Raw genomic sequence first — 26,608 nt, 5'->3', positions numbered from 1 at the left:
ATTTTTCTTTCATCCCTAGGTCTTGAGACTTCCAGTCAGTCTTGCTGCCCCTGTATCTGTCTTCTGCATCATTCTCTAATGTTCCCCATACCCACACTCTACCCCTCTACCCCTCCAATATCTTTCTTAACTATAAAACAAACCAAGTGCATACTTCAAAATATTTTTAGTTTTTTGCTTGAAGTGATCTTTAAAAAAAAAAAAAAGAAAAAATTAAACCCAACCTTCCCCCCCCAAAAAAAACCCAACCAAAGAAAATTAAATCATTTTTAATGATGACGTGAACTTGGATCTGATTTATGTTGTGGGTTTGTTTGTTTGTTTGGTTGGTTTTTTTTTTTTTTTTTTTTTTTGAGAAAAAGCTTTCCCAAACGTGATTTACAGAGATGGAGGATAAGCAACTGGTGAAATTTTGAGAATTGCCTGTATCAGCACACAGACACACACACACACACAACTGGAAGAAATCTGATATTTGTCTGTGTCAATACATACCCATCCTGAAACATTGGGCTTGGCGGGGGGGGGGGGGGGGGGGAGAAGGGGGCATCTCTAGCACCCTACAAAGGCAGTGCACGAGTTGTGTCTTTCCACAATGTCAGCTTTATTCATTCATAAAGCAGGGTTTACACAATTTTAACAGGTGTAGGATTCCAAACTGAATGACATCTCACTGCCTGTTTAACTTGGCTTCACATACGCCACACAAGAAACGATACAAAGTCACACAATAAACGAGATACAAGGGAAGAAGTTAAAGAACCAAACGCCAAGTCAGTCAGTGAGTGCCTAGTTGAGAGGAAAACTCAGTCTGGTAGGGGTCAGCTCTGGGTGCTTACTGCTTATTATGTTCAAGCAGTGGAGGGGTCTCTATTTTGTTGAGATCAGTCGGGAGGTTGCCTTTCAAATGCAGTCAGGCTTGGAAGACGAGTCAGCGTCTGGAGAATCTGACAGTTTGCTACAGAAATCCTCCCCTTTTATTTATTTTTTTATTATTATTTTTTTATCTAAAGGAGTTTAATCGGTCTTTAGCCCTTCCAGACTTCTTCTGGTTCTAGTGATTATCAGTTCCTGGTTCTTCCAGGCAGTCTTGGCCTTGCTGATCATCAGTTCTTGGTACCCACAGCATGTTCGGATTTTAGCAGTATCTATACTCACTCGTGGCCCTTGGCTGCCTTCCCGATTCATGACGTCACTGCTTGAAAAGCGTGATTCCATCCTGAGGTCTACAGGGCTAACCCGGCCCCTCCCTAACTCTGACGCCTCGAGGGCGGGGCATGGCCCAGCGAAGGCAGGCGGAGACCTAGGCCCCAGAGCGGCGGCCTAACCTGACGGCGGGTAGCCGCCGCCTCTCGCAGGTGCCGCAGGCAGAGGCGCGGGGAGCCAGGCTCGGGCCGCCGGCGGTTGCGCTGAGGGAGCGCGGTGGGGAGAGCGCCATGAGAGCGGACTCGGGGCTTCGGCTGGAGGCCCTCCCGGTGAGCGGTGAGGGGCGCTTTCCGCCACGCGAAGTGGCGGAAGCGGAGGGTGCTGCCCTAACGCCTCAGCAGCCCCTGGGGCGGGGCCGATGCCCAGGGCTGGGGGTCGCAGAGGGACAGCCCTGCTCCTGGTGTCTGCTCGTCCTCCCCTTTGATGCTCACAGGCTTGGCCCGGAGCGGGCGATGGAAGTTCGTCCCGAGGCCGGGACCCGAACTCCCGGAGCCAGGCGAGGACCCGGGCGTCAAGTTTCCGGGGGCCTGAGTGTCCATGTTGCTATGACGACGCCTCTCTACGTTGCCTTCCAGCCCCTGGGTGTTCCGGGACAGCCAGCTAGGTCTTTCCTGCGGACTCCTCCCGGAAGGCGTTTAGCCACCCAGGAAAGAGATCGGAGTTTCCGAGTGGAGACTTTTAACCATGGTCTTTTCCCACCTCCCTCGAACAAATCACTGTAACCACTTGGAAAACCATGGGTAGAACCGTGATTGCTGCCCCACGCCCGCTGGAGACTCTCTTCCAGGCATGTCAGCCCCTACTCCGACGTCCCCTTTTCCACAAGGCTAGACCGCAAAGGCCCGACCAGCTCCCTGCGCTGGCCCTCGCCCACCTCTTGCAGAGCAGGGGCTGAGCGCCACCGCGGCCAGTGCCGCGCAGTCCGATGACGCACGGCGCCTGCGCGCGGCCGGCCGGGGCAGGAGCCCGCAGGGGGCGGGCTGTGAGCTCTGGGCGCCTGGCGGCCGGCGGGTGGCTGCTGGGAAGCCCGGCTTTAGACGCAATGGGAAAGAAGCAGGTGGTAAGCGAGCCTTAGTTACGTTTGAGTTATTAGGCTTTTGTGTTCAGTTGAGCCGTCCGACTTTTGAGGGGCTCAGAGGTTGGCCTTGAGGATGGGTGACACGTCATTTTTGCGGGACTTTTGAAATGTGGAAGTGTCTTGTGAACTGAATCCTTGGACAGAACGCGATCCGTAGCATCTTTGCGATAGCTCTTTCTTATGACTGTTGTTCTTCTCCAGTTGTAATTTTAATGACCGGATAGTGTTAAGACAGCCTGCTTTGTCCTAATCTCGTAGCATTCGTATTAATACACCGAACGAATGGATTGCTAAATGGGACGTAATGAAACCCTTTTGAGTCAATGTCCTCTGCAAGCCGCATGAGACACTTGGAACATTAAACTGATTTCGAGGCATTTCTGTTAGTATTTTATTTTGAAAGATTCCAGAATGCTTCTCAACTGTAATCTCTCTGAACTGCAAACACAACTTTTCTTTTCATGTAAAGTATCATTTATAAGGTGTGTGTTTCTTTTTTAATTCTCTCTACCCTAAAACGCATTCCTCATGCTGTATGCACAGGGATTTTTTTTTAAAAGTATGTTACTGTGTGGTTTAAAACCTCTATTGGCTTCTCACTGAATTAAAACGAACTCTGGACATCTTTCTTTTGTCTTCAAGAGCCTAATTAATCTGGCCCCTGCCTACCCTTGGTAGCTGTGCTACAGCCTTACTGGCCTTTTATCTGAAACCTTTTATCTCTCCTAAAAGGCTTTGTATTTACTCCCCTTTGTCTCCTTTCTTATTCAGGTCTCAGCTCAGATATCTCTGAGAGACTTTGCTTAACTAAAGAACACTCCACAGCCTCCCTCATTTGTGTGTGTGTGTGTGTTCATAATCTTCTAATACTTAACCAGTACAATGGAAGTACCATAAAAGCGGGGATTTCTCTGTTTTGTTCATTAATGTATTTGTAGTCCTTAGAACAGAGCCTGGTCTCGGATAGAAAGGAGTGTAGGAAGGAAGGAATTTTATATGAAATTTAGAAATGGTAGAACAAATTTAGAATTGCCCATCTGATTCTCATTAGTACTTCCTAGGTTTCATTGGATGTACAGGGTTATCAAAAGATTCGAAGTACTTGAAGTAAAGATGTTCTGAGACTTTTACTTACAAGCAATTTTCTTTTCCCCATAGCGTCCTCCACGAGCCCTTCCACCTGTGCCAAGGTAAAAATAAGTTACAGTAATTTTATCATTGAGTTTTAAAAATGCAAAATGAATCAAGTGAAAAAATTGACTAGTACCATTGGAAAATTATAATAATTCAGAGAAGACTTCTTGAAAATTTAAGGATAAGGCTTCCTAAAAGCTTAAAGGTAAAAAAAACTTGAATCATTAGGAAAGCAGTTGTAATTAAATGTTCTGTTTCAAAGCCTGAATGTCAACATGCTTAAGATAATGGATCCATTCTGAATGTTTTAATGTCTTGTTTATCAGACTTTTGATCCTCTTTTTGTTTGCTAGAATAGTTTCCTCAGAGTTTAAGCTGATTTTAATCAGTGACAAAATAAGAATTCTTAATCTGCTTAATCCACTTTATTAATAGACAGTAGGAAATATGTATATGTAAGTTCAGAAAATATTGGGATTATTTTGTTAGCGGTTTTATTCGCTTTTTACTTACAAAGAATAAGCTAGTTTATAAACTAGCTGACTGTGTGAAAGCTTACTTTATTTTAAATTTATAATGACCTAAGTCAGTTTTCAGTCTGACAATATAATAGATTTCTAATTAATAGTTTCTTTTTTTTTGTCTTTGTCCAATTAAATTTGGTCGGTGTCATGTAAAGTGCTAATCAAGGTGAGTTAGTTCACTCTTAATGTAAAACTTTTAAAATTGGGAGTTCAAAAGTTAATTTGATTCCTTAATGTTTTTCTTAAAGTTGAATCTGAATGGTATAATTTATAATATTGCAATATCCTTTTATCAAAATAATCTTATGACTCCTATTTTTTAAATGAGGTTTGATATATAACAGTAGTTGTATGATTGATATTTGATTCATTCCTGAATGGAGTCACCCAGAATATAACCATTGGCTAGTTTTTAGTTCTGTAATAGGGACTACATTTTCTTTTGTCTCATTTAATCAGGATAGACTGGGTTATGCTATACTAACCTCAAGATCTCTGACTTAATATCATACAGGGTTATTTCTGGTTAATGCAAAGTGCACTGTGGCAGCAATCCAGGGCAATTGTCTTTCACCATTCTTCACTAATGATGTAGTGATTCAGGCTACTTCTATTCTGTGCTTCTGCCATCTTAACATGCTTCAGCAAAGGAAGAGAAAGCTGGAGAGTTACTCACGGGCTCTTTCAGTGTTTTGGCAGATCGGTTCTGCTCACAGTGTATGGCCCAAACCATTCACAGGCCACATCTAAGTGCAAGGGGGCTGGGAAATGTAGGGGATCAGATGAAGATTTTGTGAGCCCACTTTTCTGATATTAGAAATGTTACAGTTTCCAATATTACTGATGGACAGTGAGCGACTGGCACCACACTATAGGCTTGCTTTGACTTTGTCAATTTCTTCCTTTTTTTTTTTTTGAGTAGGCTCCACGCCCAACATGGGGCTTGAACTCTGGATCCTGAGATCAAGAGTTGCATGCTCTACTGACTAAGCCAGCCAGGCACCCCCAAATTTGTCATTTTTCTTGTCTTCTTCCCCTAATGTGTAGAAGTTGGCTGGCCCTAGGGAAGAGAGGGAAAAGTCTTCCCTACTAAAAGTTCCTTTTGACTGTTCTCTGCATTGAATTTTAGGCAGCCTTTTCTGTCGTTTTTTCTGTTTTATAGGTGATATTCCACTTAGTCGTCCTAAGAAAAAGAAGCCCAAAACAAAAAACACACCAGGTAAGAAGTTGTTCTTTTTTGTGTGGGATCACAAGTCTTTCCAGGACCTCAGGAATGACAAACATCACAGATCAGGGAGAGGCAAGGCCCCAGCAGTCCCAAGTCACTGCTGTGTTGAGGATAGAATCAAGGTCAGTTTAAAGTAATAGGATTCCTGGTGGTAGTGAAGAATAAGGCAGTGGGCAGCCTGAAGGGTTTCTAGAAGCATCCATGGAATAAAGGATTGTGTCACTTAAACTCTTACTTCCACAGCATTCATGGACTCTTTGAGGTCTTTTATACCTAGAAAGCATAAATTGTCTTAAGCTATGATTGGTTCCAGACCTTTGAATGGGATACTGGACACAAGGTCCTTGGATCCCTCATTTCAGTCAGAGGATCTCTTTGTTAGAGCAAGAGTCTGAAGGCAGGGCCATAGCATCCATGTACTGGAGGTTCTGTAATGAGCAGGTTCTTTGAACTTCTTTTTGTCTTCGTTATCTGCTAATAATCCTGGATGTTCTGTCAGTAACTTAAACTCAGTATGTTCAGAATTCATCATTACCTTCAACAAGAAATCAATTTTTACCTCTCACAGATTTCTGTTCATGGAATTCTCCACTCTCCTGCTCACTCAGGCTTGAAACCTCAGTCTTTTTTTTTTTTTCCTTGAGAATCCCTTTCTTTTTATTTTTTTCTATTCTTTTTTTATTATTATTATGTTATGTTAATCACCATACATTACATCATTAGTTTTTGATGTAGTGTTCCATGATTCATTGTTTGCTCCATGCAGAACGTGCCCTCTTTAATACCTAGTGCTCCATGCAGAACGTGCCCTCTTTAATACCCATCACCAGGCTTTAACTGGTCCTTTCACTCTATTTGCTGCCTCTTACAAGTCTTAAGATGTGAAAATATCTGGATCTGTATGTAGTGATATAGTAAAAAGAAACTTTGAGTATTGATTTGATATACCAAGTACTGAATTTATTATAATTTATAATTTGATATAAGTGTGGGTTAAGACCAATTCTTATAGTTATAGGTAAAAAGGTAACAAAGGACAGTTAATCATCCTTTAGGAACCATTCTGGTTCCCTTTTTTTTCATCTTTTTAAGACTGAGTGTGATCTCTGCTCAAATTGTCCCGTTTTCCCACTCGCTTTTCTGTAGGTAGTGCTTCTTTGGAAGGCCTTGTTCAGGCTTCTGTTCGCAGGCCATCTGAGGGCAGTGAGCCACCAACTAAAGAATCCGCAGAACATCCAGAAGAAGCTCCTGTTCAAAGGAGACAGAAGAAGACGAGGCTACCTCTTGGTATGTGAAGAAACCAAGGTTAGGTTGTGATAGTAGCTGTGATTTTGGGGGTATGATTACAAACTTCTCTGTTCCCATTTTTTCCCACCCACATCCCTTTGGTTTTTTTTTCTTTATTGAAATTTTTACCATTAGAATAACTCCAATAGTTTAAGTCAAGAACACTGGAGAAGGTCTCTTTTGGTCATATGTCTGTATATTATGAGGGAAGGGATACAAATTCAGGATTAAAACAGAGAGTTCAGATCTTGGTGTGTATAAGAATTTAATATATGATAAAATGGACATTTCAGGTCAGTGTGGTAAGGATAGATTCAGTATTAACAATAATACAATGAAAGAAGAGTCATCATTTATTGAGTCTTACATTGTCCCAGGTACTATTCACAAGGTAAACAAAATAGTAATTGGCAATCTTTTTTCAGCATATAAAATTCAAAAGTGTTAGATAAAGTGTTGATGAGAAAGGAGTACATTCATATCCTGCTGATAGGAGCATAAATTGGTATAGCCTGTCTGAACTTTTAGGAATAGAAGTAACTGTAGTAGCTACCACAATTAAAGGATGTTAACTGTGCCATTATTTATAAGAGTACAAACTGGAAATAACCAATAGCTAACAAAGTGGTACTGGCTAAATAAATCATGTTTTATCTATTTAATGTGCTTCTATGTCCATATCTTGCTCTTTTTTTTTTTCAAAGATTTATTTATTTGAGAGAGAGAGTACATGTGCACGTGCAGGGGGAGGGGCAGAGGGAGAAGGAGAGAGAGTCTTAAGCTGACTTCGTGCTGAGCGTGGAGTCTGATGTGGGGCTCGATCTTGTTACTCTGAGATCACGACCTGAGCTGAAACCAAGTCAGATGCTTAACCAACTGTGCCACCCAGGCCCCCCCATATTTTGCTCTTCTTATAAGGATACGAGTTATTGGATTTCAGGTCCATCCTAATCCAGCATGATCTCACCCTAAACTGATTAGACCTGCAAAGACCCTATTTCCAAATGAAGTCTCATTCACAGGGACCAGGGTTAGGACTTGAACATATCTTTCAGGGGGGACACAATTCTACCCAGGACACATGTATATGCATGTGTATATATAGTAAAAACAATGGAAGGATATAGCAAAGTGTTGACAATGTTAGATTTTTTGGAAGGAAGAATTAGGGATGATTTTTTTTTTTTTAAAGATTTATTTATTTATTTGACAGAGAGAGAGAGCACAAGCAGGGAGAGCGGCAGAGGGAGAAGGAGAAGCAGGCTCCCTGCTGAGCAGGGAGCCCAATTTGGGGCTCTATCCCAGGACCCTGGGATCATGACGTGAGCTGAAGGCAGACATTTAACTGACTGAACCACCCAGGCATCACTAGGGATGATTTTTATTATCTTCCTTTCTTCATTTATATTTTATTAATTTTTCACAATAATATTGAGCATTATGACTTTTATAGTAATTAGAAGAAAGACGGTTTCATTAGAGTAAAATAAAGGGAAGGAATAAAGATTGGGAGATTAGCTCTTTCCTACTAACATCGGCCCCTGATGAATAATTTGTTACAAAATAATTTCCCTGACCAATTACTTACTCTCTTAGAAAACAGTGAGTCCTGATTGGATGAAAGAATTATAGGAGGAGAGGGCAGAAACTGGAAAGTCCATAGAATAGAGCACAATTTTTAGAGGCAAGTTGAAGTGGGATACTGTAGTGCCTGGGCAGAAGAGAGGAAAAAGAGAGAAATGATGCTCAGATAGTTTTATGATTTATTTCTATGATTTATTTCATTACTGGCAGTAAAAATAGTTGAATTAAAGCTACCATCTTAGTTAATTCAGTTAGGGTACAAATGTGAAAATCAAGATGGATACCAGTACCTAGTTTTACAATTTATGAAAAATGTATTTACAGAAATGAGTCGACCATTTTTAGAAAACTCAGTACCCAACTAAGTTGTGGGCCAAAGAGCCCCTGTCACTGTCATTCCAGAATGCACCACCAGGTATCGCTTTATAGATTTCTGGGTTTATATTTTTGTTTTATTTTTGTTTTGTTCTGGATGACTGTGGTAGGCTCTACTTCTGTTGTATTTCCAGTTTGAGCTGTAAGTATTTTATTAAAATAGAATTCTGGGGGCTTTGAGGACCTTCCAGGAAGCCATTGCCAGTATTTTCAGATTGAGGGAAGTAGCTAGCAGATGAGAAGACTCCACTGACTTACTTAAACTTAATACCCTGTGCTCAAGAAGGAGTTAACGTAGCAGGCCTGAAACTGCTTTCATTAGAAAGGCCTGCTTTCAAGTTTGCCTCTTCACTGGCCTCTGGAACTTGGCTGGTAAATAGTTCCCTACACTGATATAAAAGTATCCCTAAATTATAAGGCTGGTTTACTGTGCATTTGTGTACACAATATGATTTATGCTGACCACCTGCTTTGCTTCTGGGATTCTGGAATTTTGGTATGTGCTAGGCAGGGGGTGCCTTTGTGATCAGGTGCCAATAAAAGCCTTGGGTGCCGAGTCTGTAATGAGCTTCCCTGGTAGAGAAAGTGTCACACATGTCAACTTGTTGCTGGAGGAATTAGCACATCCTGTGTGACTCCATTGATAGAGGACTCTTGGAAGCTTATACCTGGTTTCCTCTGGACTTTGCTCCATGTGCCTTTTCCTTTTGCTGATATTGCTTTATGTCATGTCCCTCTAATAAACTGTAACTGAATGTGAGGACTGTGAGTGTAATGACTTCTGAGTTCCATGAGTCCTTTGGGTGAATCACTGAACTGTGGGTAATCTGGGGGCTCTCCCAACATTCTGGGTGTTGGATTAGTTAACTTTTTCCATATTTTTTGGCATTGCAATTTCAAAATTTTTGGTGTTTAGAGCTATAAAATTACAAAAATTAGTAAAATGGAGAAAAAACTTTGGCCTAATTAAAATTTTTAAAGTTATCTCTTCTTGTAAGTTTTATATACTTTTCTTCTTACATGGTAGTAATTTGAAAATTTAATCTACTTTATTTTCAGAATTGGAGACTTCCTTAACCCAAAAGAGGACGTCTAGTTCATCTTTATTACGAAATGAAAATGGTATTGATGTGGAACCAGCTGAGGAGGCAGTTATTCAAAAACCTCGAAGGAAGACAAAGTAAGAATTTATTTGTCCTAAATATTCTTCAGGGATACTGTGCTACTTAATTCAGAGCTCTCAAAGGTACCTTTTGATAAATTTGAAAAGAGTAAACAACCGAAGAAGTAAAATACTTAAATTATAGATCCTAGGAGCTATCTCTAAAAAAGAGGAACATCAATAGAAAATATTATATAAGTAGCAAAAATTAAATACGAAAGATACTGAAATTTGAAGATAATATTAATAAAGTAGGCTATTGTGATATATTTTCTCATGTTAATAGAATTCAGATTATGATTATTTCAGCAATAAATAAAAATGTATATTTTAGTATAGGAAATTAAGTGTTGGATAAAACAGAATGGCATACTTTAAAGAAGTACACTGGAAGTTATATAACACTATTGTTTGTATTTAGAAATCACCCTACAAATCGTGATCAATATTTATGTAGAATCCTATCATTTTAAGTTTGGAAAGAACCTTATAAATGTAGTTCAGTCACTTCATTTTCCAGATGAGAAAACTGAGGCCCACAGAAATGTATGTGACTTGCTGCACATAACAGTTAAGAACAGATCCATTTGTGTTATACGCAAACAATGAATCGTGTTACACTACGTCAAAAACTAATGATGTAGGGGTGGAGCAAGATGGTGGAGGAGTAGGAGACCTGGATTTCACTGGTCTCAGGAATTCAGCTGGATAGGGATCAAACCATTCTGAACACCTACAAACTCAACAGGAGATTGAAGAAAAGAATAGCAACAACTCTCTGAACAGAAAAGCGACCACTTTCTGGAAGAGTCATATTCTATCCCTTCATAGTAGTTACCCTTATTTTTGGCATATATATATAAGTTGTTCTCTCTTTAAAATTTTGAGATACAGTTTCTAACAGATCAAAATATACCCTAAATCTCTAGTGTATGGCTTTGATCTAGTCTCCTGCCTGATCACATTCTCTCCCCCCCCTTTTTTTTCTTTTTTTTTTTAAATCCTCTTCTTTCTTTTTTCAAACAACTTATCTTATCAATTCCTTTTATAAAATTTTTTATAATTTTCATCTTTACAGTCATATTCCATCCCTTCATCGTATCAACCCTTATTTTTGTACATATATAAGTTTTTCTTTCTTTAAAATTTTGGGAGGCACTTTCTTCTAACAGACCAAAATACACCCAAAATCTAGTGTGTGGCACTGATCTATGCACCAGCCTGATCATATTTGATCATATTCTGTTTTTTTTTGTTTTGTTCTGTTTTTGTTTGTTTTTACCTTTTTCTTTTTCTTTTTTCTCTTTTTCTTTTTTCTTTCTTTCCCTTTCTTTTTCCCCAGTTTCAGGTCTTTTCTGATTTGTTTAGAGTATATTTTCTGGGGACATTGTTACCCTGTTAGCATTTTGTTCTCTCATTCATCTATTCTCCTCTGGACAAAATGACAAGATGGAAAAAATCACCTCAACAAAAAGAACAAGAGGTAGTACCGACTGCCAGGGACCTACTCAATAAGGACATTAGTACGATGTCGGACCTAGAGTTCAGAATCATGATTTTAAAGATACTAGCTGGGCTTGAAAAAAGCATGGAAGTTATTAGAGAAACCCTTTCTGGAGAAATAAAAGAACTAAAATCTAACCAAGTCAAAATCAAAAAGGCTATTAATGAGATGCAATCAAAAATGGGGGCGCTAACTGCTAGGATAAATGAGGCAGAAGAGAGAATCAGCGATATAGAAGACCAAATGATGGAAAATAAAGAAGCTGAGAAAAAGAGAGATAACTACTGGATCATGAGGGCAGAAATCGAGAGATAAGCAATACCATAGGACGAAACAATATTAGAATAATTGGGATCCCAGAAGAAGAAGAAAGAGAGAGGGGCAGAAGGTATATTGGAGCAAATTATAGCAGAGAACTTCCCTAATTTGGGGAAGGAAACAGGCATCAAAATCCAGGAGGCACAGAGAACCCCTCTCAAAATCAATAAAAATAGGTCAACACCCTGACATCTAATAATAAAACTTACGAGTCTCAGAGACAAAGAGAAAATCCTGAAAGCAGCTCGGGACAAGAGGTCTGTAACCTACAATGGTAGAAACATTAGATTGGCAACAGACCTATCCACAGAGACCTGGCAGGCCAGAAAGGACTGGCAGGATATATTCAGAGCACTAAATGAGAAAAATACGCAGCCAAGAATACTATATCCAGCTAGGCTGTCATTGAAAATTGAAGGAGAGATAAAAAGTTTCCAGGACAAATAAAAACTAAAAGAATTTGCAAACACGAAACCAGCCCTACAAGAAATATTGAAAGGGGTCCTCTAAGCAAAGAGAGAGCCTAAAAGTAACATGGACCAGAAAGGAACAGAGACAATATACAGTAACAGTCACCTTACAGGCAATACAATGGCACTAAATTCATATCTTTCAATAGTTACCCTGAATGTAAATGGGCTAAATGCCCCAATCAAAAGACACAGGCTATCAGATTGGATTAAAAAACAAGACCCATCGATATGCTGTCTGCAAGAGACTCATTTTAGACCCAAAGACACCTCCAGATTGAAAGTGAGGGCGTGGAAAACCATTTACCATGCTAATGGACATCAAAAGAAAGCTGGGGTGGCAATCCTTATATCAGACAAATTAGATTTTAAACCAAAGACTATAATAAGAGATGAGGAAGGACACTATATCCTACTTAAAGGGTCTATCCAACAAGAAGATCTAACAATTATAAATATCTATGCCCCTAACATGGAAACAGCCAATTATATAAGCCAATTAATAACAAAATCAAAGAAACACATTGACAACAATAAAGTAATAGTAGGGGACTTTAACACCCCCCTCACTGAAATGGACAGATCATCTAAGCAAAAGATCAACAAGGAAATAAAGACTTTAAATGACACACTGGGCCAAATGGTCTTCACAGATATATTCAGAACATTCCATCCCAAAGCAACAGAACACACATTCTTCTCTAGTGCCCATGGAACATTCTCCAGAATAGATCACATCCTAGGTCACAAATCAGGTCTCAACCAGTACCAAAAGATTGGGATTATTCCTTGCATATTTTCGGACCACAGTGCTTTGAAACTAGAACTCAATCACAAGAGGAAAGTTGGAAAGAACTCAAATACATGGAGGCTAAAGAGCATCCTACTAAAGAATGAATGGGTCAACGAGGAAATTAAAGAAGAATTTAAAAAATTCATGGAAACCAATGAAAATGAAAACACAACTGTTCAAAATCTTTGGGATGCAGCAAAGGCAGTCCTAAGAGGAAAGCAGTACAAGCCTTTCTCAAGAAACAAGACAGGTCTCAAATACACAACCTAACCCTACACCTAAAGGAGCTAGAGAAAAAACAGCAAATAAAGCCTAAACCCAGCAGGAGAAGAGAAATAATAAAGATCAGAGCAGAAATCAATGAAATAGAAACCAAAACAACAGTAGAACAGATCAACGAAACTAGGAGCTGGTTCTTTGAAAGAATTAACAAGATTGATAAACCCCTGGCTGGACTTATCAAAAAGAAAAGAGAAAGGACCCAAATCAACAAAATCATGAATGAAAGAGGAGAGATCACAACCAACATCAAGGAAATACAAACAATTATAAGAACATATTATGAGGAACTATATGCCAGCAAATTAGATAACCTGGAAGAAATGGATGCATTCCTAGAGATGTATCAACTACCAAAACTGAACCAGGAAGAAATAGAAAACCTGAACAAACCTATAACAGCTAAGGAAATTGAAGCAGTCATCAAAAATCTCCCAACAAACAAAAGCCCAGGGCCAGATGGCTTCCCAGGGGAATTCTACCAAACATTTAAAGAAGAACTAATACCTATTTTTCTGAAACTGTTCCAAAAAATAGAAATGGAAGGAAAATTTCCAAACTCATTTTATGAGGCCACCATTACCTTGATCCCAAAACCAAAGACCCCATCAAAAAGGAGAATTACAGACCAATATCCTTGATGAACATGGATGCAAAAATTCTCACCAAAATACAAGCCAATAGGATCCAACAGTACATTAAAAGGATTATTCATCACGACCAAGTTGGATTTATCCCTGGGCTGCAAGGTTGGTTCAACATCCGCAAATCAATCAACGTGATACAATACATTAACAAAAGAAAGAACAAGAATCATATGATCCTCTCAATGGATGCAGGAAAAGCATTTGACAAAGTACAGCATCCTTTCTTGATCAAAACTCTTCAGAGTATAGGGATAGAGGGTACATACCTCAATATCATAAAAGCCATCTATGAAAAACCCACGGTAAATATCATTCTCAATGGGGAAAAACTGAGAGCTTTCCCCCTAAGGTCAGGAACATGGCAGGGATGTCCCCTATCACCACTGCTATTCAACATAGTACTAGAAGTCCTAGCCACAGCAATCAGACAACAAAAAGAAATCAAAGGCATCCAAATCGGCAAAGAAGAAGTCAAACTCTCACTCTTTGCAGATGATATGATACTTTATGTGGAAAACCCAAAAGACTCCACGCCAAAACTGCTAGAACTCATATAGGAATTCAGTAAAGTGGCAGGATATAAAATCAATGCACAGAAATCAGTGGCATTCCTATACACCAACAACAAGACAGAAGAAAGAGAAATTAAGGAGTCGATCCCATTTACAATTGCACCCAAAACCATAAGATACCTAGGAATAAATCTAACCAAAGAGGCAAAGGATCTGGACTCAGAAAACTATAAAATACTCATGAAAGAAGTTGAGGAAAACACAAAGAAATGGAAAAACGTTCCATGCTCATGGATTGGAAGAACAAATGTTGTGAAGATGTCAATGCTACCTAGAGCAATCTACACATTCAATGCAATCCCCATCAAAATACCATCCACTTTTTTCAGAGAAATGGAACAAATAATCCTAAAATTTGTATGGAACCAGAAAAGACCCCGAATAGCCAGAGGAATGTTGAAAAAGAAAAGCAAAGCTGGCAGCATTACAATTCCGGACTTCCAGCTCTATTACAAAGCTGTCATCATCAAGACAGTATGGTACTGGCACAAAAACAGACACATAGATCAATGGAACAGAACAGAGAGTCCAGAAATGGACCCTCAACTCTATGGTCAACTAATCTTTGACAAAGCAGGAAAGAATGTCCAATGGAAAAAGGACAGTCTCTTCAACAAATGGTGTTGGGAAAATTGGACAGCCACATGCAGAAGAATGAAACTGGACCATTTCCTTACACCACACACAAAAATAGACTCCACATGGTTGAAAGACCTCAATGTGAGACAGGAGTCCATCAAAATCCTAAAGGAGAACACAGGCAGCAACCTCTTTGACCTCAGCCGCAGCAACTTCTTCCTAGAAACATCGCCAAAGGCAAGGGAAGCAAGGGCAAAAATGAACTATTGGGTCTTCATCAAGATAAAAAGGTTTTGCACAGCAAAAGAAACAGTCAACAAAACCAAAAGACAACCGACAGAATGGGAGAAAATATTTGCAAATGACATATCAGATAAAGGGCTAGTATCCAAAATCTATAAAGAACTTATCACACTCAACACCCAAAGAACAACTAATCCAATCAAGAAATGGGCAGAAATCATGAACAGACATTTTTCCAAAGAAGACATCCAAATGGCCAACAGACACATGAAAAAGCACTCAACATCGCTCGGCATCAGGTAAATCCAAACCAAAACCTCAATGAGATACCACCTCACACCAGTCAGAAGGGCTAAAATTAACAAGTCAGGATACGACAGATGTTGGCGGGGATGCGGAGAAAGGGGAACCCTCCTACACTGTTGGTGGGAATGCAAGCTGGTGCAACCACTCTGGGAAACAGTATGGAGATTCCTCAAAAAGTTGAAAATAGAGCTACCATACCATCCAGCAATTGCACTACTGGGTATTTACTCCAAAGATACAAATGTAGTGATCCGAAGGGGTACGTGCACCCCGATGTTTATAGCAGCAATGTCCACAAAAGCCAAACTGTGGAAAGAGCCAAGATGTCCATCGACAGATGAATGGATAAAGAAGAAGTGGTATACATATACAATGGAATATTATGCAGCCATCAAAAAGAATGAGATCTTGCCATTTGCAATGACATGGATGGAACTGGAGGGTGTTATGCTGAGCGAAATAAGTCAATCAGAGAAAGACATGTATCATAGGACCTCACTGATATGAGGAATTCTTAATCTCAGGAAACAAACTGAAGGTTGCTAGAGTGGGGGGTGGTGGGATGAATGGGGTGTCTGGGTGATAGACATTGGGGAGGGTATGTGCTATGGTGAGTGCTGTGAATTGTGCAAGACTGTTGAATCACAGATCTGTACCTCTGAAACAAATAATGCAATATATGTTAAGAAAAAAAAAAGAAGATAGCAGGAGGGGAAGAATGAAGGGGAGAAATCGGAGGGGGAGACGAAGCATGAGAGACGATGGACTCTGAAAAACAAACTGAGGGTTCTAGAGGGGAGGGGAGTGGGAGGATGGGTTAGCCTGGTGATGGGTATTAAAGAGGGCACATTCTGCATGGAGCACTGGGTGTTATGCACAAACAATGAATCATGGAACACTACATCAAAAACTAATGATGTAATGTATGGTGATTAACATAACAATAAAAAATTTTTTAAAAAACCCACTAATGATGTAATGAATGGTGACTAACATAACATAATAAAATAAAATTAAAAAAAAAAAAGAACAGATCCATTTAAGTAAAAACCAAATTTCTCGACTCCCAAGTCTAAGGCTCTTTTACAGGTACCTCCTTATGTGGGTCTGTAAAAATTCAACAATAATCCGTTTTTCTTACATTCTTCCTGATTATAGGAAAACCCAGCCAGCAGAATTACAGTATGCCAATGAACTGGGTGTAGAAGATGAAGACATAATTACTGATGAGCAAAGAGGCCCAGAACAACAGTCTATATTCACCGCACCCACTGGCATTAGCCAGCCTGTAGGCAAAGTGTTTGTGGAAAAAAGCCGTAAGTCGTTCTTGTTTTGGAACATGAGCTTTCTGGGATTTACACAAGGATATCCTTTGATTTAGGAACATTTCTGGAGATCTGAATTAGGGAAATAAAGATATGGACAAAAATTTAAACACAAAGCTAATCATATTATTTTTGAGAGTGAAAAACTGGAAACAACGTAAATATAAAATAGAAGGGGTATGATTTCAGTCAGTTATGGTATATCTATATAATAAAATCTGCACCATTAAAAATAATGTTTAGGGAGAATTTTTCATTTCATGGAAAGATTTAATGAAAAACACACACATATGTAGTTTGATCTCACCTATAGAAAAATGTGTAGGACAAAAGACTAGAAGGAGTTATGCCAAAATATTAATGCTGGTTATTTCTGGGTTATGGGATTGTGGGTAATTTAGAAAATCCCCCCACCCCCCCCCTTAATCCATTCCTTTATTCTTGTACTTTACCAGTTTTCCACAATTGGTGGTGGTGGTGGTGGGGGGCAGGTAATAATATAAATGTTATAATTAAAAATAAATGAGAGAAGATACATGATGGTATTACCATATTAAATAAGAAATACAACCATATAGCTCCAGATTCTTTTGGAAGGTAGTTCTGACATTGTATAGTGTGCATGGATTATAAGACTGCATTTGCAGTGTTTAAGAAAAACATACAGAAAGCATGATCATGACTATATATATCTCGTGGATATGCTATGAGTGTGCTGCCTAAAGAACTCAAATGAACCATAAACATTAGTCCTAAAACTTTATAATTTAGATTTCATGTACACCATTTTAGAATTTCTATTCTGTAAGATGTCATGTAAGGGATCTTCAAGTTCTTGGCCAGTGGGAAACTTCTGATCCCGGGAGGCTGACTTCGCCAGGGTCTCACAGTTGGTTAGTGCGGAATTGGGACTTGAGTGGAGGTTTCATGGCTTCTAGTCAAGTGCTTTGACTAGTATACTATGTTGCTATTTAATTTACTTCTCTTTTTAAGCAATATCACTCAATCCTCATTTTTAAGGACTATCTATTTTTTATAGTCTGTTTATTAAGCAGTGTCATTCAATCCTCATTTTTACTCTTGTTTTCCTTAGCACAGAAACTTCCCTACTAGAGTAACTGACCATAAAAGACACCTGTTGTCTGCCCAGAAGTTGTCTTTTCTTAGGGAAAATTAGGTGTTGCACCTCTGTCTTTCATCCTCCAAAATACTTGACAGCCAGATTTGGCAAAGGTAATTGAAGAACCTTTCCTGCTTCCTGTGGTCCATTTGTAGATTGGTAGATCTGCAAGAAGGAGCTTCGTGAACAGTACAAGGAGAAAGCTCTGTGCACACGGTGTTGCAGTGCTGACACTTGAACTGATGCTTGTCACAGGAATCTTCTCAAGTTTATGAGACAACCTCTTTCTTCTCTGTTGTCACAGAATGCCATGCTACACACACTGGCATCTTTTCCTAGGAAATTCAAAGTGTTTTCAAACATCGACTTAACTTTGTAGTGTTGACATTTAATAAACTTCTAAAGTCTCAAAATTAGACTTTTGTAGATTATGTCATGTTAAAGCTTTCTAGACTTTGTTCTGAGTGGGAAGTTCCTTTTTATATTTCATTAAATATAATTGATTTCTAAAAACTGTTACTTTAACATCTGTTTTAAGATGAGAGGAGAGTATATGGACTTTGTTTATTTTCCCTAAAGATAAAAAGATAGCATATTAAAGCAACCAAAAGAAAAGAGCCTTCTCAAATAGGAACTAGATAGGGGAGAATTTTTAGATAGAAAAACAGACAAATCTCAATCCCAGGGTTCTAATGGTGTGAAATAAGATAAAAAGATGGCCAGGGTTCTCTGTTGCTAGTTGTTAATAATTGTGTAATATGTACATAGGGCGATTCCAGGCTGCTGATCGTTCGGAGTTGATAAAGACCACAGAAAATATAGAGGTGTCGATGGACGTGAAGCTTTCCTGGACAACCAGAGATGTGGCACTCTCGGTGCACCGGGCTTTCAGGTGGCTGCTTGTGTTGGACTTTTCTTAAAATAAATATTCCATCATTTTTTTAAAAAAGTGTTGATAGCTCAATATTGTTAACAAAATTGACAACTTAAAACAGTCCATAGGTATATTTTTAAAACATTTAATTGGAGTTAAATCATCTGCCTATCAGTGTAATAAAAAGAAAAGGCTTGTTTTTACTTTTTTGAAATGTTGAGTTTTATTCTTATATGTGAAGAGATTTAAAAAATATTTTAGCTTTTTACTTTAGTCATACATGTGTAATAATTAAACCCTTTTCCATTCAGGATGATTGGTCTCTTTTCTCATGGCTTCTTGGCCGGCTGTGCTGTGTGGAACATTGTTTTCATATATATTCTAGCAGGAGATCAGCTTTCTAACCTCTCAAACCTTCTGCAACAGTACAAGACCTTAGCATATCCATTCCAGAGTCTTCTCTACTTGCTTTTAGCCCTAAGTACAATTTCAACTTTTGACAGGTAAGAGTATTGTGACTGTATATCCCTCTAACTTTTCTTCAGGTGGAAATGTTGAGCAAAATATGTCCCTGACTATGACAGTTTTCAAAATAGAATTATAATATTAATACTATTTTGATTTTTTTTAAAAGCCAGTCTGTTTCTGTTGGGGGCGGAGGGATGGGAATACTCTCAACGAAAGCATCCTCAAAATCTAAACCCATTCCAGCATCAACTCTAAGTCTAAAATTTCATCCAAATATAATCAACAAAAACAGTCCCAAATATCATCTTGCAAATCACCTGAACCAGGTATAGGTGAGACTCTGGGTATTGTATGAGTTTCCTAGGGTTGCTGTAATAAAGTACAGTTGATCCTTGAACATTGCAGGGGTTAGGTGTGCCGACCTCTTGCAAGTCAAAAATTCATGTATAACTTTTGACTCCCTCAGAACTTAACTAATAGCCTACTGTTGACCAGAAGCCTTACCAAAAACATAAATAGTCGATTACCACATATTTAGTGTATATTATATACTGTATTCTTCTAAAAAGGTAAGCTAGAGGGCACCTGGGTGGTTCAATTGGTTAGGCAGCTGGCTCTTGATTTCAGCTCAGGTCATGATCTCAGGGTCCTGGGATCCAGCTCCATGTTGGGCTCAGCGCTCAGTGGGGAGTCGGCTTGAGGATTCTCTTTTTCCCTCTGCCCCTTCCACACTGGTGCACGCATGCGCTCTCTCTCTCTTTCAAATAAATCTTAAAAAAATAAAAAAAGTAAGCTAGAAAAAACAGAAATTATGAAGAAAATCATAAGGAAGAGAAAATACATTTACAGTACTGCACTATATTTATTGAAAAAAATCTGCTTATAAGTGGACCTATGCAGTTCAAACCTGTGTGGCTTAAGGGTCAACTGTACTACAAACTGGGTGACTTAAAGCAACAGGAATTTACTCTCTCTCAGTCTAGAAGCTAGAAGTCTGAAGTTGAGGTGTCGGCCAGGTTGGTTCCTTTCTGGAGGGCTGGTGGGAGAGTCTCTTCCACACCTTTCCTTAGTTTCCAGTGGTTGCTGGCAGTCCTTGGAGTTCCTTGGCTTGTAGGCGCATCACTCCAACCTCTGCCTTTGTAGTCATATGGTGGTCTTCCCTGTGTGTCTCTTCTCTTCCTCTGAGAACACCAGTTGTATTGAATTAGGGCCCCTTCAAATGACCTCATCTTAACTCGATACATCTGCAGAGACCCTATTTCCAGACAAGGTCACGTTCACAGATACAAGGGGTTAGAAGTTCAACATGTCTTTGAGAACACAATTCAACCCATTAAGAAAAACAGCAACTTATAGCCTGATGATACGGGTAATAGAAAGAGGTAGAATCTAAAGAAATTTTGCAGATCAAGTTTAATTTGTTTCTTTAGAGTGTCTAACTCCAAAGGAATGTTGACTAAATATTAATCTAGTTAAATGTTTTATGTGGCTTTTGTAAATAAGATATTCTTTCATGTGTATTTAGTATAAAGTGTAGCTACTTAAAGCTTAATAGAGCTTTAGCATTAGAATAGAGAAGGAAAAAACTGTAATCAAGAGAGTTTTGTGAGAAATTTACCAATGCACTGTGACGAGAGGCTTTTGTATTTTCTAGGATTGACTTTGCTAAAACATCAGTAGCAATCCGAAATTTTCTTGCCCTGGATCCAACAGCTTTAGCATCTTTCTGTGAGTAAATACTTTCATTTGATAATTGTGTAATACTTGAATTAGACTGTAATTTTGAACCAGGAAAAGTTTAATTTTACTTTTAGAAAGATTTTATATTACTACTTATAAACATTACTTACAGATGTTCAGTGGAATTTGCAATTAAGAAAACATGACCGGTGTAATTTTGATAGAATTATTTTTCAGTAGAGGTTGATCTAGATAACTGTTAAAAGTTGAATTTGTTCTCTGTTTCTTAATGTTTTGATTTTGTAATCTCTACTTGATAGCAAACAGATTCAGCTGGCATGGCATTTCAGTAACAAATATTATTTTGTATCTTTTTGATAATTTGGGATATGTTTTGTTCTAAGTTATGAGAATATTAATAAAACTAGTTTTAAGACCTTGAGTAAGTCATTTGCTTTCTTAAAAGATCTTCTGGGTTCTTGTAATTTCTAATGATGAAATAGTGAGCATCTCAGAATACCCTTCTGTACCTGTATTCTTTAAAAATAAAATAAGGCTAGCTTGCCTATTGAAATTGATCAAATGGATTTCTTTTATGTCATCATCCCCCAAAGTATAGATTATTTTTGACCTTACAGTAATCTATAAATTCAAAATAAACTGGGTTGTTAAAAATACATTATTAGTAATTTCATTTGTCTTTTTCTCAGTGTACTTTACTGCTCTTATATTATCTCTGAGTCAGCAAATGACAAGTGACAGAATCCATCTTTACACACCTTCTTCTGTTAATGGTAGCCTCTGGTAAGATTCACAATAGCATTAGCAATTGTTGATGGTAATAACAGCAACAATGGGAGTAATGGTACTATTCTTATCCTTCATTCTTTTACATTTTCTCATTTGTAAATAATAGTGAAGGCCCTTTTTTTGTTTCCAAAATTATGGCAAGAAAATATCCATTACATTGGTTAGTGGATAACTATTGTTATTTATCTCTGCATTTTTAATGAAATGTATTCTTTTTATAAAAATCTATTTTAGATCTATTAGGTTATGGTTCTAAGATCAGTCATACACAATGAACTAGAGAAGCCCTGTACCCTCACTCCCAGTCAGGAGGTCTAATACCCCAGAGTAGTGATGGCAGTGGGTAGCTGGGATGGAAAAACCAAGCAATGCTAGAAAGAGAGCAATCTAGGGAGAGCCAGCCTCCATAGGTTAGAGTCATGAGGCTCACGGGCGAGTTGAGAGTCCAATTCACAAAAGTCAGAGGGGCAGTCTTTTTTTGGGAGAGTGGCTAGGGGCATGAGTAGCATCACAGTAGTTGAAAGGGAAACTTAGAAAAATTGGCAATACTAAATTTTCACTTATGTCAATGTATAAAGCATATTTGTTTAGAGTTCAGTAACCTCTGAACCTTTGTTCCCATGGTGTGTGTGTGTGTGTGTGTGTGTAGTTATTTTATAGGGAAATTATATAAGATATATTTATTTCATGCTTTACTTGTTATTTCTCTAGGCGAGGACTGCTATTTCTTTAAAGTTCATTAAATAGATATATTTGGATATATGAACCCAAATGAAGATATTTCTAATGAGTATTTCTATACCTTTAGGGCAGCAGGTGTCGAGGAACAGGTTCTCCAGCCATGGATTGTGGTGAATCTGGTGGTGGCCCTTCTGGTTGGACTGTCTTGGCTTTTTTTGTCTTATACGCCAGGCATGGATCTTAGTGAAGGTATTAAAGAAAAAACAGTGGGACACCTGGGTGGCTCTGTCGGTTGAACGTGTCTGACTCTTGATTTTAGCTTGGGTCGTGATCTCGGTGGTTGGGTCATGATCTTGGGGTTGTGGGATTGGACAGTGCTCAGTGTGGGGGAGTCTGCTTCTCTCCCTCTGCACTCCCCCCACGCTCGTGTGCACACTTGTGCTCTCTGTCTCTTGCAAATAAATCTTTAAAAAAAATAAAGAATAAAGAAAAAGTAGCATAAGAATATCATGAAATCTGTTGATTTTATAAATGTTCTTTTAATGGATCTAGCTTATGATATTCTGATAACAAAGATGTATTTAAAATAAAATAATATAAGGAGGAGTGACAATAAAGTAGTGAAACAATGCCAAGAGAAACAGAGTATCTAGGAGAGTCGGAGCCTCAAAGTACTTATGGAAAGCCGCCTGTCAGCCATGTGCATATTTGTATTTAAGAGGTATTTCTTTTCTTGGAATCCTTCAAGTATTTTATAGAGTCTTTGCTCTTCATTTCTGCTAGTTTCCTTCTGATCAAAGTATCTCTTAATTTGAAATAAACCATGCTTCATCTACGTAGCCGTTGTCAGACATATATTCGTTCTTACCTCCTCCTCTACCTGGCCCAAGTTCTTCACCCTGCGTTGTCTAATGAAGTATTTAGTAATCCTAGCTTTAGCGTGCTCAGTGCAAAGTGAGATTTACTAATCTCTAGTCCTTAGACTCCTTTTGGAACACCTGGAGAAGAGGAATCGTATTAGCAAACTGAAAGTCCTTGAGCACACTGCTTTAGAACTGCTAAGTTTATTTCCTTGGCAGATGTTCTGCAGTTTCACCCTTGAATCTCTTTGATATTTTCTGGACTTTGGTTATGGTTTTATTCTTGATTGGTTTAATATCCTGAGCCTTTCACTGCAGTTTGATCAACTAATTACAACCTCAGAAGTCTTAGAATTGAGAACCATCCCAATATTTCCATTTGTAAAAACGGAGACAAAAGATGTAATCTGGTGCATTTTTATTCATGAATGTACCTTTTTGCATCATAATTCTCATGTTCCTTCACTGAATATTCTGTTGCTTTATTCCCTTTGGTATATTTAAAGTCTTTTTAAAAGTCGTCTTAGGCTTTATGTGTTTTGCTGTTTTTTGTTTTCACTCAGCATAGTTTTTAGTCATTCAAGGAATTTTTCATCTAATATTTATATCAAAGGACTTTATTTTATTAAATTCCTAAGGTCTTCTTTTTCTATATTTCTTAATATTTTGATAAATTACACATCTATGCTAAGTAATAGTTTAAATGTAGAAATGTCAACAAATAACATTCTACACTGTGGTTGGGATTGTGCAGTATTGAGCCTCAGTCACAAAGTGTGTGTTACTTACTAAATATTTCCAGAATCCTGCTCTCTTTTGTGAGTCATATAACATTTTATTTCCATGTGGATAAAAAGAGTAAATATAAAATGAGGATGATACACTTTGCTTATTGGGTTGTTGTGGTGATTAGGTGGGATAACACATTTAAGATATCCTGGCACACGCTTCATGTTAGTTCCATGTCCTTGCTCTGCATGTGTCCCTCCATTGTAGATTACCATGGTCACTGTAGAATTAGACCTTTCAGCTGTTTAATGACCCTGGCTTAGCTAAGTGACTTAAATTTTCTGGTAAGAGTTATTATATTGTCTCCATTATATATGTTTTATTTTTCAGTGGTTTACAATACATTTAAAACTTGAACATTTTAAAATGCAAAACTTGCACATTTGTCATTCACTCACCTTTTAAATCAGATTTCATTATCAAGAATTGTTATTTGTACTTGAGGGCTTTCTATTATATATATTAAATATGTCAATATTTTGAGAGACTGTTTAAAAGTAAACTTTTTGAGGTACTGGGAAACCATTCTGAGTATGATCTGTTCCATTTTCTCTCCCAGAGTTGATGTTCTCCTCTGATGTGGAAGAATATCCTGAAAAAGATAAAGGACTCAAAGCCTCTTCATAATGCCAGCTCACCTTCAGTGTAGTAATGGCCCAGTATTTAGAATTTTTCCTATTCTTGTTTTTAAATGTATTTTTATAAGCTATGTACAGGTATATTTGGAATTGATTTTTTGATTATATAGTACTGAAAATTTTCTCAAGATTATGGAAAATGTTAAAAATTGTATCTGCAATTCATAACCAAACATTAATCTCTCTAGCGTTATCATCTTAATGACAAAGGAGGTAATGAGCTCGAAACCAGCAGGTGAAAGTGTTTATTTCCTGTTTTCTCAAATTAGTTGCATTTATAATCATTATCTTAAAAAACTCTTCTACAGAAACAGCCATTACTTTAGTGTTATAAAATATATATCAGGTTTAAACATAAAATTTAGGGAATAGGAAAGAAGGGGGCAAAAGACCTTTATTTATTTTTAATGCCTCCTTACTGAATAAATTAAAATATGAAATGTATCTTTTTTCAAACTGGCTTGGTGGTTGTGGTTATGTATCATGTAATAAGTATAATGTAATTCAGCTTGAAAGATGCTTTACTTCATGACTAATAAAAAGAAAATATACCTTTTCTGTTTGAAAAGTTTCATATTGGGACTACACTAAAATAAAAAGCTTTTGCACAGCAAAGGAAACCATCAACAAAACGAAAGGCAACCTATTGAATGGGAGAAAATATTTGCAAATATTGATATATTTGATAAGGGATTAATATCCAAAATATATAAAGAACTTATACAACTCAACACTAAAAAACAAATAATCCAATTTAAAAATGGGCAGAGGACCTGAATAGACATTTTGCCAAAGAAAGCATACACATGGCCAACAGATACGTGAAAAGCTGCTCAGCATCACTAATCATCAGGGAAATGCAAATCAAAACCATAATGAAAAATCACCTTACACCTATCAGAATGGATAACAAGTGTTACAGAGGATGTGGAGAAAAAGGAAATCCTTGTGTAATTGTGGGAATGCAAATTGGTGCAGCCACTGTGGAAAACAGTATGGAAGTTCCTCAAAAAATTAAAAATAGAACTACCACATGATCCAATAATTCCACTATGGGGTATTTGCCCAAAGAAAACAGAAACACTAATTTGAAAAGATACATGCACCCCTATGTATATTGCAGCATTGCTTACTATAGCCAAGATATGGAAACAGCCCATGTCCATCCACAGATGAATGGATAAAGAAGATGTGCCATATACATACAGGGGAATAGTAGCCATTTTTAAAAAAAGAATGAAATCTTGACATTTGCAACAATATGGATGGACCTAGAGGGTATAATGCTAAGTGGGATACGTCAGAGAAAGACAAATACCGTGTGATTTCACTCATATGTGAAATTTAAGAAAAAACAAAGACAAAAAAAACCCTGACTCATAAATACAGAGAACAAACTGCTGGTTTCCAGAGGGGGAGATGCGTGGGAGGATGGATGAAATAGATAAAGGGGATTAAGAGGTACAAGCTTCCAGTAACAAATAAGTCATAGCGATGGAAAGTACGGCATAGGGAATATAGTCAATGAGGTTGTAAAAATGTTTGGTGAAGAAGGGGGCCACAATCAACGGATGTGGGTGATCTCTAGAAGCTGAGAACAGTCCGTGACTGACAGCAAGAAAATGGATGTGGGCTCAGTCCTACATCTTTAAGGAACTGAATTTTGCCAACATCCCAAATGAGCAAAGAAACAGATCTTCCCCTAGAACCTCCACAAAGGAATTCAGCCCTGCTGACCCTTGATTTTAGTGTGACCCATGTCAGACTTCTGATGGACAGAATGCTAAGATAGCAAATGTGTGTTGTTCAACCTGCTAAATTTGTCGGAATTTGGTAGGGCAGCAATAGAAAGTTAATACAAAGTTGAAGGGAGTTTTGCTCCTAACATCCTAGAAAATTAAGAAGCTCTGGAGCTGCTGTGAAATGCAATTGGGAATGCTAGCTGTGTTGATGATAGTGTACCTGGCATGGGCGTATTGCCTTTAAATTCTTCAGGTCTGGGAAGCATGGCCTGGACTTCAAATCTCCCGATCACCCCAGTGAGTACATATTCCCTGAGCAGCTGGTGGACCTG

General features: G+C 38.2%; 1 protein-coding gene across 3 annotated transcripts; it reads left to right on the top strand.

Annotated features, from left to right (window-relative positions):
- Positions 1-1,277: 1,277 nt before the first annotated feature.
- TMEM237 (transmembrane protein 237) lies at positions 1,278-25,090 on the top strand. 3 transcript variants are annotated; one of them, XM_036098603.2, is made up of 13 exons: positions 1,278-1,475; positions 3,443-3,474; positions 4,098-4,108; positions 5,105-5,161; positions 6,317-6,457; positions 9,476-9,596; positions 16,448-16,605; positions 18,503-18,626; positions 18,920-19,111; positions 20,731-20,804; positions 21,467-21,560; positions 22,375-22,496; positions 24,456-25,090. In XM_036098603.2, exons 1-13 carry the CDS (start codon positions 1,437-1,439, stop codon positions 24,521-24,523), a joined length of 1,233 nt encoding a protein of 410 aa, XP_035954496.2. In that variant the 5' UTR covers positions 1,278-1,436; the 3' UTR covers positions 24,524-25,090. The 3 variants fall into 3 exon arrangements, 2 of the variants coding, with proteins under 2 accessions (XP_035954496.2, XP_035954494.1); XM_036098601.2 differs by lacking the exon at positions 1,278-1,475 and adding an exon at positions 2,124-2,266; XR_004919321.2 differs by lacking the exons at positions 1,278-1,475; positions 21,467-21,560 and adding an exon at positions 2,122-2,266.
- The last annotated feature ends 1,518 nt before the right edge of the window (positions 25,091-26,608 follow it).

This window comes from Halichoerus grypus, chromosome 4 (genome assembly GCF_964656455.1).
Source record: "Halichoerus grypus chromosome 4, mHalGry1.hap1.1, whole genome shotgun sequence".
Taxonomy (NCBI): Eukaryota; Metazoa; Chordata; class Mammalia; order Carnivora; family Phocidae; genus Halichoerus; species Halichoerus grypus.
This window is presented reverse-complemented; position numbering and strand designations above follow the sequence as displayed.